At 34.8% G+C, this 16,836-nt stretch overlaps 1 protein-coding gene across 2 annotated transcripts in view; it reads left to right on the plus strand.

Moving 5' to 3' along the window:
• The window catches only part of WDR49 (WD repeat domain 49), a 161,194-nt gene that overhangs the window by 122,141 nt on the left and 22,217 nt on the right, over positions 1-16,836 (plus strand). The window contains exons 13-16 of one of the 2 annotated variants that reach the window (XM_041731884.1): positions 9,225-9,479; positions 14,477-14,707; positions 16,136-16,330; positions 16,413-16,605. In XM_041731884.1, coding sequence (XP_041587818.1) covers positions 9,225-9,479; positions 14,477-14,707; positions 16,136-16,330; positions 16,413-16,605 — 874 coding nt within the window. Of the gene's footprint in view, positions 1-738; positions 1,046-9,224; positions 9,480-14,476; positions 14,708-16,135; positions 16,331-16,412; positions 16,606-16,836 lie in introns of those variants that run through there. The other variant, XM_041731885.1, reaches the window with a different exon arrangement.

Consider the following 16,836-nt stretch of genomic DNA (forward strand, 5'->3'; position numbering starts at 1 on the left):
TATCTTATTGTACTTGATATTTTGGTTATTTGGGCACTGTTCCTACTTTCTACCAATTGGAAGAAAGCCTGTGGCTTAGTCATATTTGTGCCCCATTTATGTCTGAGCATAGAACATTGTGCATAATATACATTCAGTAAACATTTGTTGAAATGATAAAATTAAGCAAAAGGCCAAAATTATTTTCTTGAATGCATGGCACAATTTCCTCCTACTTCTCACTGATGCATAATATAGCCACTCATGGGGATAATTTGGCTCTTTTTTTCTGAAACCACAGATCCCTGCAGATCAAAGTATCTTACAAGGACGTGATTGCAGATGCACTTGTTTAGTCATGCAGACAGTCAAACTGTGTTTTGATTATTTTAATTGTCTTATTTCAATACAGAATAATTTGTTCTTGGCTTTTTATGAGTCTTTGATAGCTGTTAAGTAGATTAAAAAGCAAAAACGGAAAACACAAGCTTCTTTAGTCTTCTACTGTGAAATGGTGGATCTCTATCATGGTATAAATACATTAATAGAACAAACTCTGTTAAAATTTAACATTTTAATTTAAATTGAAGTAGAAGGAATAACAGGAGCCTAAGATAAAATTCCCCCAAATACGCTCTTGGTTTTAGAAACACACAAATTTTCAGATGAATTGAAACGAGAATTTTCTCCCCACTATTTCATTTAATTGGGTCTCTTACCAAGTATAATTTCCGTGTCATTTTCTTCATCATTTTGTAGCTTTGAAAGCTGTATTTGATGAGAAAAACCTGTTCCCCAAAGAAATTATGGATCGTGAACGAAGAGCCAAGCAATTATGTCAAGAAACAAGTAGCGAAGTGAAGATAAAAAGAAATAAGAAGTAATTATAATTGAAAGAGAAATAAATATTTCATTGTCACATGAAGTATGAAGATAAAATGCAGATAAGGAATCAAGAATTCTGTGCCTTTCTTTTATTTTACATTTAAACTTCAGGAAGTTTTGTTTTCAGATGGTATCTTAGTGCTGTTTTTATCTATCACCTTTCACTTTCTGTATATTCTTAATAAAAGATAAATTGGACTAAAGAAGGGACAATAACAACTGGTATCATTTATTCCCAAGTGGTTTATATAAAAATGTACATTTTCAGAACAATGTGTTCTGACCAGATGCACTTCTTGTTGCTTCTACAGACAAATATTTTTGATAAATTTTTATTGTAAAACCTACCTTGAAGTTAAATATGAAAAGCACTAATACAGTGATTATCTACAAACTTAACAAGCCATTTCCACTTATTTACACACTTTCTAGTTTCTTTTATTTAATTTTTAAAAATGATTTTATTTGTTTACTTGAGAGAAAGAGAGAGAGAGAGAGAGAGAGAGAGAGAGAGAAAACACAAGCAGCTGGGGTAGGGGGAAGGTATGGAAAGGCAGAGGGAGAAGCAGACTCCTCCTTGATGAGCACAGAGCCTGATGCAGGGCTTAATCCCTGGGCCCTGAGATCATGACCTGAGCCAAAGGCAGATACTTTAACCTACTGGGTCACTCAGGTGGCTCTCTAGTCTCTTTTAAATGATTCTGATAGTGCAGTTAGACCTTGTCGGTAGCAGCTGTTCTTATTCATGTCCACAGCTTTACATCCATTCTTCCATGTATGTATTGAGGAATTATTGCATATGTTGTACTCTTATATTTTATTTTATCATATTCTTGAGTGACATACCACATACAAAGAGGTAATAGCCTTAGAAATGAAAAATCAAAGAGACTGGGGCTGTATTAAGGACCCACTCTACATAGATGCTCAGGCAGGAAATATTTGGTTCTGAAACACTATACCTCACTTTTTTGATCCACTTTTTATTTTCTTAAAGATTTTATTTAATTATTTATTCATGAGAGAGAGAGAGAGAGAGAGAGAGAGAGAGAGAAAGAGAGAGACAGAGACACAGGCAGAGGGAGAAGCAGGCTCCATGCAGGGAGCCTGACATGGGACTTGATCCCGGGTCTCCAGGATCACACCCTGGGCTGAAGGCAGTGCTAAACTGCTGCGCCACCGGGGCTGCCCCTTTGGTCCATTTTTTAAAAAAAAATTATTTATTTTTTCATGAGAGACAGAGAGGCAGAGACACAGGCAGAGGAAGAAGCAGGCTTCCTAAGGGGAGCCTGATATGGGACTCAATCCTATGACCCTGGGATCATGACCTGAGCCAAAGGCAGACGCTCAAACATGGAGCCACCCAGGTGCCCTGATCCATTTTTTCTTCATAAATATCCTCATATACTAGGTAACCAAAATTCTTATGCTGCTTTATTTATTACGTTCTGTAGGAGCAATTAATAAATTCATTCATACAACTTTAATTATTTACTACACATTTGCATTTTAAAGAGTTCTTGCAAAAATATTGGTATTTTAAGAAGAATTTTGCAACAACACATGCAAGTAAGGGAAATAATATATAGGAACCTACTCTGTTCAGCAACTACAAAACTGCATTGTGTTTATGCCTCACAATAATCATATATCTATTACAGGATTAAAATCTGAGTTTTGCATCCATTTGAAGAATGCCCAATTATCTATGGCAGAGTTGAGATTGCAGACCAGGCTTGTTTTACTCCAAAGACCATGGTTCTACGCTTCAACTTTCTCTTCACTTCTTATTAGTATAAAGTCAATGGAATGAACTCTAACAATAGAATTTCCAGCATCAGTGAAGAAAATGTTTTAGTTGGTAGAGAGAGTGGCCGGGAAAGGTTTTCAGAAGACACTGCTTATTCCACCTACATTTAAGTACATCCTGGTCAGGCATTGTGACTCCTATATACACTGCTTTTTTATCCCCATTGAATGACAATCACATATGGGAAAGATATAAAAGAAATATATATTTTAATGCATCAATCAACAAATGTTGGAGAATGCTATTAGAGTGATAAAGGTTCTGAAAACCATGTTTCAGAGGAACAGGTAAAGAAATGGGGAAGTCTGGCTTAAGAAAGAGAATTTGTGGGACATATAACCTATTCTCATATACTTCAAAGCTTCCATGAAGATAAAAGAGTAGAAGTAGAACCAATGGACACAATTTTAAGAAGGTAGATTTTACAACTACTTCCTAAAACCTACTAAAACAAGAAGAGATTTCTTATTTTCCCTCTCCTTCCCATCTTGGTGCAGAGGAGTTGGCAGTAGGCCTGCTGCATGGCTGTGAAAGGAAGGAAGAGGAACTGAGAGAAGACCCCTCAGAGATATGCTCTGTGGATCCATGAGTATGGCGACTGGGCAGTGGGAGGGGGATTTACATGGTAGAAAGGCAGAGAGGGTAAGTGGGGGAGAGGTTAATTGGGGGCCACCATAGTTGGGGATTGGTTACACTGAGCAAACCAATACTGAGTAACTAAATGAATAAATCAGTGACTATATTGAGGATGAGAGGCAAGTATCTCACTTTTATAGAAGATATTTATAAAATTTCAAAGGGGGAAAACTAGAAAGAACTGTGAGGTCTTAGATTGGGTTTAGAGATAACCAGTATGAATTCATGGTTTTAAATAGACAGAGACAGAGAAAAGGAGGGAGGGTGGAAGAAAAAGAAAGATAAAAAGGAGGGAATAAGGGAGGAAGGAAAAATGTTTGAGTGATTAAGAAATTATATTTGTAGCTTGCTCACGAATGATTCAGAAAATACTAATCATAGTGTGTATCTAACACATGTATATGAGTTTATATATTTTTTATATCTACATGAGAGAATGAGATAGGGAAAGATCAGATATTAGAGTGAACGCACATATTGCGGAAGAATGTTAACAACTGGGGAAACACAGTTCTTTATATTTAACAGCAACTTTTCTGTGAATTTGAAAGTATTTCAAAGTAAATTATTTTTTAAAAAAGAAAAAGGTTGCCTTGGGACAAAAGATTTCTTGAGATGTTCTAGCAGAAGCTGAGTAACTCTCTCCCAGGGATATTGCAGAGAATTCTTGCACTGGCTGGGAGGTTTGATTAGATAATCCATCATTTCAAACTTAAAGCATATGATTTATGAATCATAGATGGATGACAGTACAGTGGAATGAAATTTGAGCCACATTTCCAGAAATGTAGAGGAATATTAAGATGTCCAAGAGATGTAATATGGGTACCATATACTTTTCAAAGGCTCCACTCTCCATTCATACACCCACACGTCCATCTATTTATCCATCCATCCATCCATCCATCCATCCACCCAACAAATTATTTAAGACATATGTAAGGGAGTGTTACAGACCCCAGGTATACACATATAGATGTATAATAGAATGCACTTCTCCTGCCATCAGCTTTCTGGAATGAAGGCACATAAAATGCAGTGATTTACTAAGCAAAGTTGAATGAGCGCACTAGTTTTTCTGGTATAAATTAGAAATTCTTTTGCTAGATGTATTTCTCTTCTTTTACCCTTGGAAATGACTTTGTTTGAAATGACTAGTCTGAAATAGTCTCATTCCTATAGACAGGCTTCTCTCTATAGTGTGCAAGGCACTGTGCTTGTGTGTAACCCTAATCCCATCTTTAATTAACTTCAGGCCCTCTTCCGGGAAAGGAATTAAGAAGAGCTGTCTCACAAGTATATTTAATGAGAATAGAGCTTTTAAAGGTATGAAAGTCTCTTTTAATGTTACTATTTCTAATGGTTTGGAACCAAAATGCACACAAAAGGAAAAATAAAAAGACATTTAGTTATTATGTCTTACTCTTCTGTCTTATAGCATCTAATTGTGCTAGGCAGGTAGCAGGGTCTCGCCTATCAAATGTTAATAGAACTGAAGACTTTATAAGCTATTTCTGAAATTAACACTTAGGTTCAATTATTTAAGATCCATTTTTCTACTGTCACATTAAAATAGAATGTGCCAGAAATTTCAATAGACTACTTTGTTTGTAGTATGTAGATTTACACTAAATATAATTTAATGTTATCTTTTCAGAGCATTTTTTTATCACACAAAATACATGGAGCTAACTGACAGAGGAAAATAATGCCTGAAACTAATCCATGCTCAAATAGAAGAATTACCTTTTAAGTCCTTCATTAATGAGAAGAGTTGCTTTTATGTTTTAAAAATTTGGAATTAAACACATTTTTACTTTAAAAAATCTACAAAATTCTAAGAAAGGTAATGATATTGAACCCATAACCTCTTGCTATTATTTTTATACATATTCTAGATTTATTTTTTACAGTGGGGAAGTGATAATGTGCAAATTCATACCAAGACAGTTTGGCTCTCACTAATGAATTTTTAATTTTTTTTTTGCTAATGCTCTAGGGATAAAATAGAGTTGTAGAAGGAACAGATTTGTGAAAATATTTAAAAAGTCTGCAGTAGTATTTTATGGACAATTGTGGTATCTTTATTATCTATTAAAAGAGCTTAAACCAGGGAGAAGAAATTCATAGCTATTCTTTTTTACTCCCCAAGAGACAGGAAAATGTACATTCTGCTTGAACTGCTCTAACATAAGGTCCTTACAGAACAACTTCATTAAATGATTTTACTAAGACAGAGTGTCTGTCTCTGTCAGTGGAAGGAAAAGTAATGGCCTGTTCCTGGATAAATCACATTATGATCTGAGTAATATGGAGAAATAATAATTTGGTAGCCAACAGTACTTGTGATGGATGCTTGCTGGTGTCACCACAGGGATAGAAAAGCATTGATTGCATGATAGTCTTGGACATTCAGACTTATTATTTATGAATTGCATAGTAGAGTAAGAAGAAAGATCATGCTTTTGTGCTGCATGACTGTTTTGGAAAATGATCTCTAATAGTGTTAAGTTAAAAGCTGGAAATGAGTTTGCATATGTAATATTATAACCCAAGATTTAGAAAACATTTAGAGATGCCTAGATGGGCAATTAAGAATTTTAGTGAATTAGGAGATTATGGCCTATGGCAATCATCAGGGCTGTCAGTGAGCTCCAGCCCCATTAGGACACTGAAAGAGGTTAACAGCGTTCTTGAAAAAGTTTTCCTGATGAATTCCTTCTAAAGTCATCTACATTCATTCTATTTCTTTTTCATAAATTTATCAGAAATAACATTACATTTAGTTATCAATAGTGAATATTTAATAGTAACTGGAACAAATTTTCCATTTCTCTTCTCAGAGATGACTGATGAATAATACAATGTATTTAATATCTGATTGTCATTGAGGTGATTGATTTGAACTAGAAGAATGAGATCAAAACCCATTAAATTATGTGTCCATTTTTTATTAATGAACTGTCAGTAGAGAAAATCATGTAAAAGTCTAAAAACATAAAGGTAACACTGATGTTTATTATCAAATTAGCTATGTTTAATAGTGTTATCCTCATATAATTTGGTAAATCAATAATCTTAATCTGGACTTTTTGTTCAACATAGGGAGTTTATTTCTTCAACATCCACTCTTTTTGCTAAGAATTAAAATGTAACCACAGGAAATTCCTGTGACTATTGTATAATTTGATGAATTGTTGAGAACTCTGCAAATGCGGCAGCAATTTGTCTGTGCATTCTGGACTTGATTTAGCTTTATCCTTTTTCTCATAGGCATTCTAAAATATTTATGATGGCATACACTGGTAATCTGATGTGTGAGTCCTGTGAGAAACAAAAAGAACTAATTACTAGCAAATTTACAAGCCCTGGTACATTCTTCCAAATTCTGTTTCTACTTACTATATAAAAGAAGTGGAATAATGAATGAAATTTTATAAGTTTAATGATTTTTAAAAATTCTATTGTCATTTTCTTTCTCAATTCTTGCCAGTTGTATCATTGATCATTAACCTGGTCATGTTAGTTCTTTTATACAAATGTAGTGAACACCTGCTTTGGGTTTAGAGGAATTAATCATACAATGTTCAAGATAAATAAAGCTGGCCTTGACTGATTGGGTATTTTATGTACTAGTGTTTCTCAGCAGGCACATTATAGTTATATAACATTACAGTGAATAATCAGAAGCCAATTTTGGGTAAGTACCTCAAAATTAAATAGCTTTTGAGTAAAGTACATATGCAATAATATTGATCATGAGTGTTTAATAGAGTAGGGGAATGGTATTTCAATTCACTTAGATACAGATATTATTTAAATTTATCAAATTAACACATTACTTTTACTCTCCTCAATTGGCATAATTATAAATTTGAAGGTTGAATTCTTATAGGAATGTTGTTTAGTTCACCAGTACTTCATGCTTCCTGATGAGATAAGATCCAAAACCCAATGATGTAAGTGAATTTTTAAAACAATTTTTTTGGTGTAAGCTTGTAATTTATTTAATGCCTAGAAATTTTCTGGGAAAATTGGATGATCAAATAATGTAAATTTTAATTATTAAGATCATTAATAATAATGAGAGGATGCAGCTCTGATTCTACTATAAGGGAAAAATTGTATCCTTCATAATATTGTTTATTATTCTAATACAAATAAAATGCATCAGGATGGTGCCTAATGAATTGCCACTTGATGATTAAAGGTACTAATAACACTTTGCTTATATATCTACAAACTGATATTTTCAATCATAAATCTTCTGAGATATTGAATAGATTAGAAAATGATTCACTGAAATTTATTTCATGTATAAAACTTTTCTTACTCACTGGCTGTTACTATTGTTGCACTGACTCACAACCTTATGTATTAATTTAATCCTCAATAAAACATGTGTTTGATAGTATATATCTATATTTGCAGTTTATCAAAACAATTTTTAAAACAATTTATTTCAATTGCATTTGAGGTCTTTTTCCTTTGCAAATTGTATATCTAAACAAACAGTTTAATTACAAATATTAGAAAGCAATTTGAAGTAGCTGGCTAATGACTCCATATCTTAGTTTTAGAGAATATTTGACTATTAGTAAGCTTTATATGTAATAGTGACTCTTAACCCATTTATGGGTCATGCTGACCCTTCTAGTGGTCTGCAGAACACTTTAGAAATATAGTTCTTCATTTTTTAAGGCTGACAATACATTGTTCTGGAGCCCTTCATCTTTACCCTCAATAAATGGTTACTGCCTAGTAACCTTTTAATCTAGGAATTATTAAGGATTACTAAAATGAATTTTTTGCAAGGTAAAATTAGTGTTACTAAAATTTATAAGGATTTCGGAGTCAGCATTTTGTGAGGTCTGTGATAATATTGCAAAACTCATTCTTAAGATGTAATCAGGTGGCTGAATTTCCTATACTTTAGTGGAGAGCACTGTCATAGGGTGTCAGTAGTGTTGTGAATTGGCTTAAGGTTCCAATTGTAACTTTCTTAAATGTGTTAGTCAAATTATTCTTTGATTTTTTTAAAAAAATTGCTTTCTTCTTTTGTTATTGTTGTACCAGTTATATTTTATTGTAATTGTGTTTCTTTACAATTTTTCTGAGTTTGTTTTTCCTCACTTTGAATAAAGTACACGGTGGATTTTGGGGTATTTTGCCCTCCAGAAGTGAGATTCCATAAAGTGTGAAAATTCCTACTGCAAAGACTTTGCCAGATTACTCAAACTAATTTAGAAAGTATTGACTTTCTAGTGTTATAGATCAAAACCACATTAGAGTGTCTTCCTTTTTTTTATTGTTTCTCTTTTGATCTACAAACCATTTTAGAGTAGTGCAGACGGAGGATTTCCTTGATAAAGAGCTAGAAGTGATCCCATTTAAAACAATTGGAAAGGGGATCCCTGGGTGGTTCAATGGTTTAGTGTCTGCCTTCGGCCGGGGGTGTGATCCTGGAGTCCTGGGTTCCAGTCCCGCATCTGGCTCCCTGCATGGAGCCTGCTTCTTCCTCTGCCTGTGTCTCTGCTTCTTTTTCTCTATCTCTCATGGATAAATAAAATCTTAAAAAAAATAAAACAATGGGAAAAATAGGAAAAAGTATCACATAGCTATTTAGAGATAGAATTGCTATTGATAGTGTACCAGGATTACAAGTTCTCCTTTGATTTTAGAAGACTGCTTTATTGGACTTTATTGGACCAAAATTGGACTAGTTCTTGAAAGAATATGATAATGCTATTAGCACATGGCCTATTTCCCCTAATAGATGATGCTGAGTCTGAAAATTGGCATGAGAATCTTCTTGTAATAGTCTGTCCTAATAGGTAGAAAGTTTTATGTTGGAACTTACTATGGTAAACTCTGATTATTTTGAAAAACTAATGAATTTTGAATTAATGTACAGAGGTCAAAATGGACAAGATCTTGTTGTGGAGTCTCCTATTGATTTTTTCCGGAAGTCAAGCTTCAAGACCCTTGGTTCAAAGAAATGTCGAATTTGCAGTGGATCTTTATCAAGCTATTTGTTTATCTCATAAGAACAACATTATATTTTCCCCCCTGGGAACAACTTTGGTTCTTGGGATGATACAACTGGGAGCAAAAGGAAAAGCACAACAGCAGATAAGACAAACTTTAAAACTTCAGGAAAACTCAACTGGTGAGATTCTTACATATGATTATTTATAATGGATAAGATCTGGCCAAATTTATTTTGAAAATTAGAGAGAAGCATGGGGTCGCAGAATTTAAATACATGGAAAATGTTATCAAAAGCATAAAATTATAATAAAATAGAGAATTTTAAATAATTGTATTTAAATTGTTTCCTAATGAAAATGTTACCAGAAGAATATATTATTTTTAATACAGATATTTTTATACAGATATAAAACTGTGAGTCTGTCAGTGTATTTTCTTCTGGCCTGTGTTAGCCAGTTTTAATTAATTGAGATCATGTTGTATGTATATATATGTTTGTTTATTTATTCTTCCACCCTCACTATGTTGTCATCATTTTCTCCCATCAGCTTTAGAATATGGTTGTTAATTGTTGCATTTTATTGCCTCTTATGGAAATATCATTACTTAACCTCTCTTTATTAGGTTGTTTCCAGTATTTTTCTTATAAAAATGCTTCAGTGAGCAACCTCTCATAGAAATCTTTGTGTGCATCTCTCATTATTTTATTAGCTTTTAAAATTATTTTTCTAACTAAAATTTAACTTTTTCACCTAATCTAGACCAAGAAAGAGCGGTAATGTATACATTTTAAAAGCTTGTTTGGTTAATGGTTTCTAAAGGAAATCTTTTTTTTTTTTTTTTTTTTGTTAAAGCACTTACATAATCTATTTGAGGCCTTTTTGTTGTGAAGGGTTGTTTTAGAGTCGCCCAAAGGCCTATCTGGAGATACTGTGTAGAAACTTTGGTGCTGGCATCCTGTTTGAAAGGGTAGTTGTCGAGGTGTCCGAGTGGCTCAGTTTGGTTAAGTGCCTACCTTCTGGTCAGGTCATGATCTCAGGGTCCTGGATGGGCTCCACATTCAGCGGGGGTCTGCTTGTCCCTCTGTCTTTCCTTCCCCCACCTTCAAGTAAATAAATAAAATGTTTAAAAAAAAAAAGAAAAAGTAGTTGTCCATCTCTCTGGACACCTCATGTTCTCAACTTCCATAATAATTTTAATTTTAAACTTTACCTCACTGTCAGGTAATATGTCCTAAACAACAGAGGAAATTTCCAGATTTTTGGTGTGGAGATTTAATCACTAACTAACTTCAGTATGTTTACCTCAGAACATAGTAATTATATTTCAGCATTTGTTTTTCTTTTTTTACAGGGTCTCATTTGCTTTGCTTTAAATAAAGGCAATTTTATGTAGAAGTTAGTGATAGTCAAGGTAATTGCAAAAATTTTCCTTTGTGAATAATGTAAAATGAAGCCACCACATTCCAGGTTTAGTCTTGACTGTCTGTATTAATTTCAGCAAATCCCACTACATAGTCCCAGAAACACTTAAATCACATGATACTGCCTTGAAAAGTAATAGAGCATTTATAAAGATATATAAAGTTGATTGTATGATAAAACAGCAAAATAAGAGCCTCTGAAATAGAAATTATTCTATATGACTATATCTTGTAGAGTAACACAGAAGTCTTATCAACTCTGGACTGAGAATATGATGATAATCATATCAATAAGGAGGATGACACATGTTATAATCATATCAATAATGAGGATGACACATATATGGTGTCAATCACATATATGGTGTGGCACTCACCATTTCTGTGCTTAGTATCCACTATCTCACTTAATATTCACAGTTACCCTGTGAGACAGACGTAATCCTGCTGCTTAGATGAGGACAGGGGGGCAAAGAAATGTTGAGTGACTTGTCCAGAATGAATTCCAAAAATGATTCAGTGAGAGTCATAAATCAGAAGAGCAATATATGATATTTTCCTTGGGAGATTGTATATGGACAATTAAACAGTGGTATGTTAACACATGTAACAAAATCTACCAAGCTGCTTTCTATAATGCTTTGTTAAGGAAGAGAGAAAGGGGCACAGATGCAAGGTAACTGTAAAAGGAAAAGGAAGACAAGCAAGAGAAAGAGAGAAAATATGAAAAATAAACTCTGGAAAATAAAAAAGAGGAGAGAAAGAATAAAGAACAAGGAAATAGAGTTAAGGAAGGGAACAGAGTGGAAGAGCGCAAGGAGATGGAGGAAAGACCCATGGAGTCTGGAGAAATATGAGTAAAATGGTGTTAAGGGGTGACAAAGGGTATGATAGATCAGAATGTGGTGTGTGGGTTGGGCCATATTAGAACCCAAGATGGAGGGGAAAATCACTAGTAGTGATCCTGTCTTTATTTAACACTTTTACATTTTGTTCCTCATGGATTTCTTTGTGTTAATACTGATGTTTTTAATGTATTGCAGTAAAATATTATCTTGATTATGGAATCTGTTGGCATCTCCTTAAGTTTTATGCCCAACATAAGTGTCTCGTTGACTCATCTTAGTCCTGGCCCTGCCTTCCATTTCCAATGATTATCAAAGGTGCTATCTGTAAATTAGTCTATGTTTTACATTTGCTGGTATTGGGTTGTTTTATGTTAACACCTGCCTTGTTTCACAGATGAACATACAACTCCTGGGATCCTACCCCCACAACACTCAGTGTCCTCAGTTCTTTCCCCTGAGTAGAAACATCTGCTCAGAATTTACCTCCTCCAGTCTACTGGGCATCTGATAATGCTCCATTTTTGCTATGCCTCTGATATGCTGCTTACTAATCAAAGACTAATGGAGGTGCTTCCTTATTCCAAGAGCGTCATAGAAAAAGAATCAGCCATGAATTCCAATCCCAGATCTGCAACCAAATAACCTTACGATCTGACACCTCTTAAATTACTGTGTCTCTCTGGACTTCAGATTCCTCTCTATAAAAAAAGAGGAGTTTGAATAAATAATTTATATGGATCTTTCGGCTAAAATAATCTACAGTCCTATGACTGCCTTTGTTTTTCATCTTTGGGTCTCTCGCATTTCACAAATAATTGGCCTTTGGGCTTGTAATACCAGGAGAAGTAAACATGTATTGAATTCTGGAACATTTTCTACTACAATCAAACCAAAAGTTACATTCACCCCATGACCTGTAGGTGTTGCTTGGTTCTGTTTTAGGAAATGAAATAAATGCATTCTCATTGCTTACTAGGAGCCATGTATACACATTCCTTTTGATCTGTGCTAAAAGAGGTTATTAATCTGTAAATTAAATCAAATTTATAAGGCAGATAACTTTATATTCTCCTCCAAACTTGTGCTACTTGATGACATTTTTCATTGACTTCTGAGTCCAGTGATTTATCAAAGGGCAACTGACTGTCACACAGTCTTAGACCTTAAGTACATGACATAAATCTATTTGTTCTAACAAATGAGTTGGAATTATTTTCCTCCCCCACTCCTTTTTCCCCCCATTCCTTCTAAGATGTTCATAAATTACAAACTTCTGAAGATTAGTTTTAAATTCAGCCACTTCATTTCTGACCTTAATTAATTCTTTTGAAAAAACTCACATGACTCGACTTAGAAAGTCTTTCTCTGTAGCTTCTCAGTTATTGCGATATTTCCCTCAGCCTCAAATAGCAAACGATTACACGTAACATCAGTGCAGAAACAAATAAAATAGATTAGCCTCCCCTTCCTTACGTAAGAATTCTAAGATTGTAAAGACTTAACAGAAATTCTACAAACCCAACCATAGGGAAGTAAGTTTTTATGGCTAAAATTGTTTATGTCTATATCTATATCCTCAAGAATGGAGAATCGTGGAGTTTGAAATATAATGAAATATACCTCCCAGAGCCTCCAATACAGTTATGTGAGTTGTACCTGCACAGAAGCAGGGGAAAACAAGGAGACAAGTAGGGAATGAAATGTAGACTCCACTCATTAGACAAGATATGAGGTCATGGGGCTCTAGCCCTCCTCCTTCCCCACCAGGGAAGGAACCTGTTTTTATCTGCACAAAGATGCCTATGCCTCTAGCTCTCCAATAAAATGCACACACGCACGCACACACACACAGATGCCTTATTTCCAATGGACAGCTCAAGGCAAGTTCTCATTAAAACTTTTCTCTCTTTATTCAGTGGGTATCTTCTAATGATGAACCATTTATGTTTTCTTCAATAAAGATTAATTGCACATACTCAACTTTCAAGTTATGAAAGTGGCATTTTTATATTCAGCTCAAAATGTAACAAAGGCCCCGAGTGAAACTTTGATTTGAAATACAGTTCCTAGACTTAAAATGACTGAGTCCCAGGATTAAGCCAGAAGGGAATGAAAAACATCGACACCTTCTGTCATGAATAGCCCCTGAACAAAGATCAAAGCTGAATTGTCTCCTAGGCACATACACCTTCCCAACAACAGTGCGGTCAGAATGAGCCAGCAATACATAATAGGACAGTGGTGATTTTTAGCTGACTCTGGTGGCATCATTTGGCTAGTGGTAATAGTTGGCATGTTTAAAGATCTTTATTGTTCGTGTAGACAGCCAAAGTATATACATTCATGAACCTGAAGAAATAGGCAATTCTGATTCTTGCACATCTCTAGAGCTGCTTATAGGGGTTGCCTCGTAAATTTCACAACTTGGACAGGTGCCATTGCTCACAAGAGAGCAATTCTTAAGCTGGAATAAAAGCAATATTGAAAAGGATTGCTCATCACTGTCATACCCCCATCAGTATTCATTAGAATTCTCCTTCCATAAATATCACATGTTGTGCAAAGAATGAGGTTCTAAAGATAAATTTCCAACAAGTAAGAATGAGCTAAATTTGACTATAAAAAGGGAATTTCCTTCAGCCTGTTTAAATGCACATTCCTGTTTTTGACAAATTTCAAATTTACATGGACATTCTTTCTTCCTATATAAAAACTGAGTTCTTTATAAAATGCATATTCTATGAAGACAAATGCTTAAAATATTTATACTAACTCAGAAAGGACCGTTAGTTATACGTAAGGGTGCAAAAAATGGTGATATGAATCAGCGCTTAGAAGCAAAGCTGAAAAGCTGTTGTTTTTATGTTGTTCAATATGTCAGTATACATTATAATTATTTTTTAGGGGAAGAATTTTCTGTGCTGAAGTCATTTTTCTCTGCCATCTCAGAGAAAAAGCAAGAATTTACATTTAATCTTGCCAATGCCCTCTACCTTCAAGAAGGATTCACTGTGAAAGAACAGTATCTCCATAGCAACAAGGAATTTTTTCAGAGTGCCATAAAACTGGTGGATTTTCAGGATGCAAAGACTTCTGCAGAGACAATAAGTACCTGGGTAGAAAGCAAAACAGATGGTAAAGTTTCCCATTTTCATACACTCATTATTTGCCATTGTATTCACGGTTTTTAATATCCTAAAGTAAAGAATGGTTGAATATTTTCCTACTAAACTACGGCTCAGAGGGATCTCCTGTTTTGCCGCCCTGTTATTCAAATTAATTCTGAATTGTAAAACTGAGAGAAATTGTAAGCTGCTTTGAAAAGCATACAGAATTTTTTGGGGAGACACCTATTTACGGAATTGTTAATGGAAAACCTTTAATAATAATTTTTGTTTAAGCATAGGTTTTTAACGTATGGCAGCAGAAATAATATCCTTGGCCAGGTAAAAATTGGATCTGTCAATTTCAAGTGCCTTTTTTCCCACATATACTGTAAATAATTAACACATCTTAGTTGGATGTGTTAATGTTTAATAATAAATGTTGATAGTCCTATCATAAACACGATAATCTCAACTTTAATTGCAATACAATCCAGCCAAAATTCTTCAGTGACTGTGGAATGACACCGTAGAAAGAACACAGGCTTAAAGTCACTCAGATCAGAGTTCAAATCCTACCCAGTTCTAAGCTATGCCTCACCTAAACTGAGGATACTTTTAAAATGTTTCAGGGGTTATTTGAAGGTTTGATAATGTCTGTGAAATAACAAACATAAATTAGGTCCTTGCTTAACAGTAATTTGGTTCTTTGCTCATTTATTCTGCTACAAAAATCGTGATGGCATAAGGTGCTACCATATTCCTTATAGGAAGCTTCACACAGGGGGGCCTGGTTGAAAATGTGGGATGGATGGTTTGAGTGGCGTTCACAGGAGGACTCAAAATGACATCCCTAGACAGTTCCATGGCGCTCACTCATGCTTTTATCTCTTACCTGAAATAGCCATTGGACATAGAAATAGCAGACTGGTTGTTAAAAAGAAGAAAATCATGCTAGCAACTCCTTTCTTGTCCCTTTCCCAGTGGGCAGTGGTGGTAGCCACAGTAGTAGGAGGTTTACCATTACCATTGCTACACCAGTAGAAGGTGTACCATTAACTTATTACTTCTGATGGACCTGCTGGAGAAACTTGAGACAAAGTTTGAAAAACATCAATAAATATGCAGGAAGAGACATTCAGGTTTTGTTCTTTCTGACTGAAAAACGATTTACACAAATATTCTTGCTGGAGAGTCCATTATTAGTAGGTCTGTCCAGATTTGCCTAAGACAATCTTGTATCTCCTGTTGCCTAGTGAGATTCTCTTGGTACCTGTTTCTAAGTGAAATGTTTGAGAGTGCTCCCTTTTTTACTGTCAGAATTGCCAAGGTTAGGTAATAAAGCACCCTGTTTATAACTGATCTGCAAAAGAAATTTTTGTTTTAATTCTATTTAAAGCAGCCCCACTGAACCACTCTTGCGCATGTCTCCCTGTTTCGTCCTCCACCCCCATCACAGGGAAAATTAAAGACATGTTTTCAGGGGAAGACTTTGGCCCTCTGACTCGACTTGTCCTGGTGAATGCTATTTATTTCAAGGGCGACTGGAAGCAGAAATTCAGAAAAGAGGACACACAGTTGACGAATTTTACTAAGAAAGATGGTGCAGCAGTCAAAATTCCAATGATGAAGGCTCTTCTGAGAACAAAACATGGTAATATGAAAAATCACCCTCCGAAGCATGATTTGGGGAATTGCCAAGAATATTTATTTAATATTTTCTTTCTCTGTTCCAGGTTATTTTTCTGAGCCCTCCATGAACTACCAGGTTTTGGAATTGCCTTATAGAGGTGACGGGTTTAGTTTAATCATCATTCTTCCCGCAGAAGACGTGAACATAGAAGAAATGGAAAAGCGAATCACTGCTCATCAAATCCTAAAATGGTTCTCTGAGATGCAAGAAGAGGAAGTGGAAGTAAGCCTCCCTAGGTTGGTAATGTCATTTTATTATTCGGTTCTTATGTTTTCACTCATGGAGGCATTTGAATAGCTGGCTGAAAGATAACAAATATTTGAATAGGCTATTGATGAGAAGAAAAATGCATTTGGAAATATAGCTCCACTTTATGGATACAAAGGCAAGGCTGAACGTTGGCAGTATTGCTTTGCCATGAGGAGCACTGAATTTAAGTGCTCAATATTCCCCGAAATAGATGAAGA

The sequence above is a fragment of the Vulpes lagopus genome, chromosome 17 (genome assembly GCF_018345385.1).
Source record: "Vulpes lagopus strain Blue_001 chromosome 17, ASM1834538v1, whole genome shotgun sequence".
NCBI classification, from domain to species: domain Eukaryota; kingdom Metazoa; phylum Chordata; class Mammalia; order Carnivora; family Canidae; genus Vulpes; species Vulpes lagopus.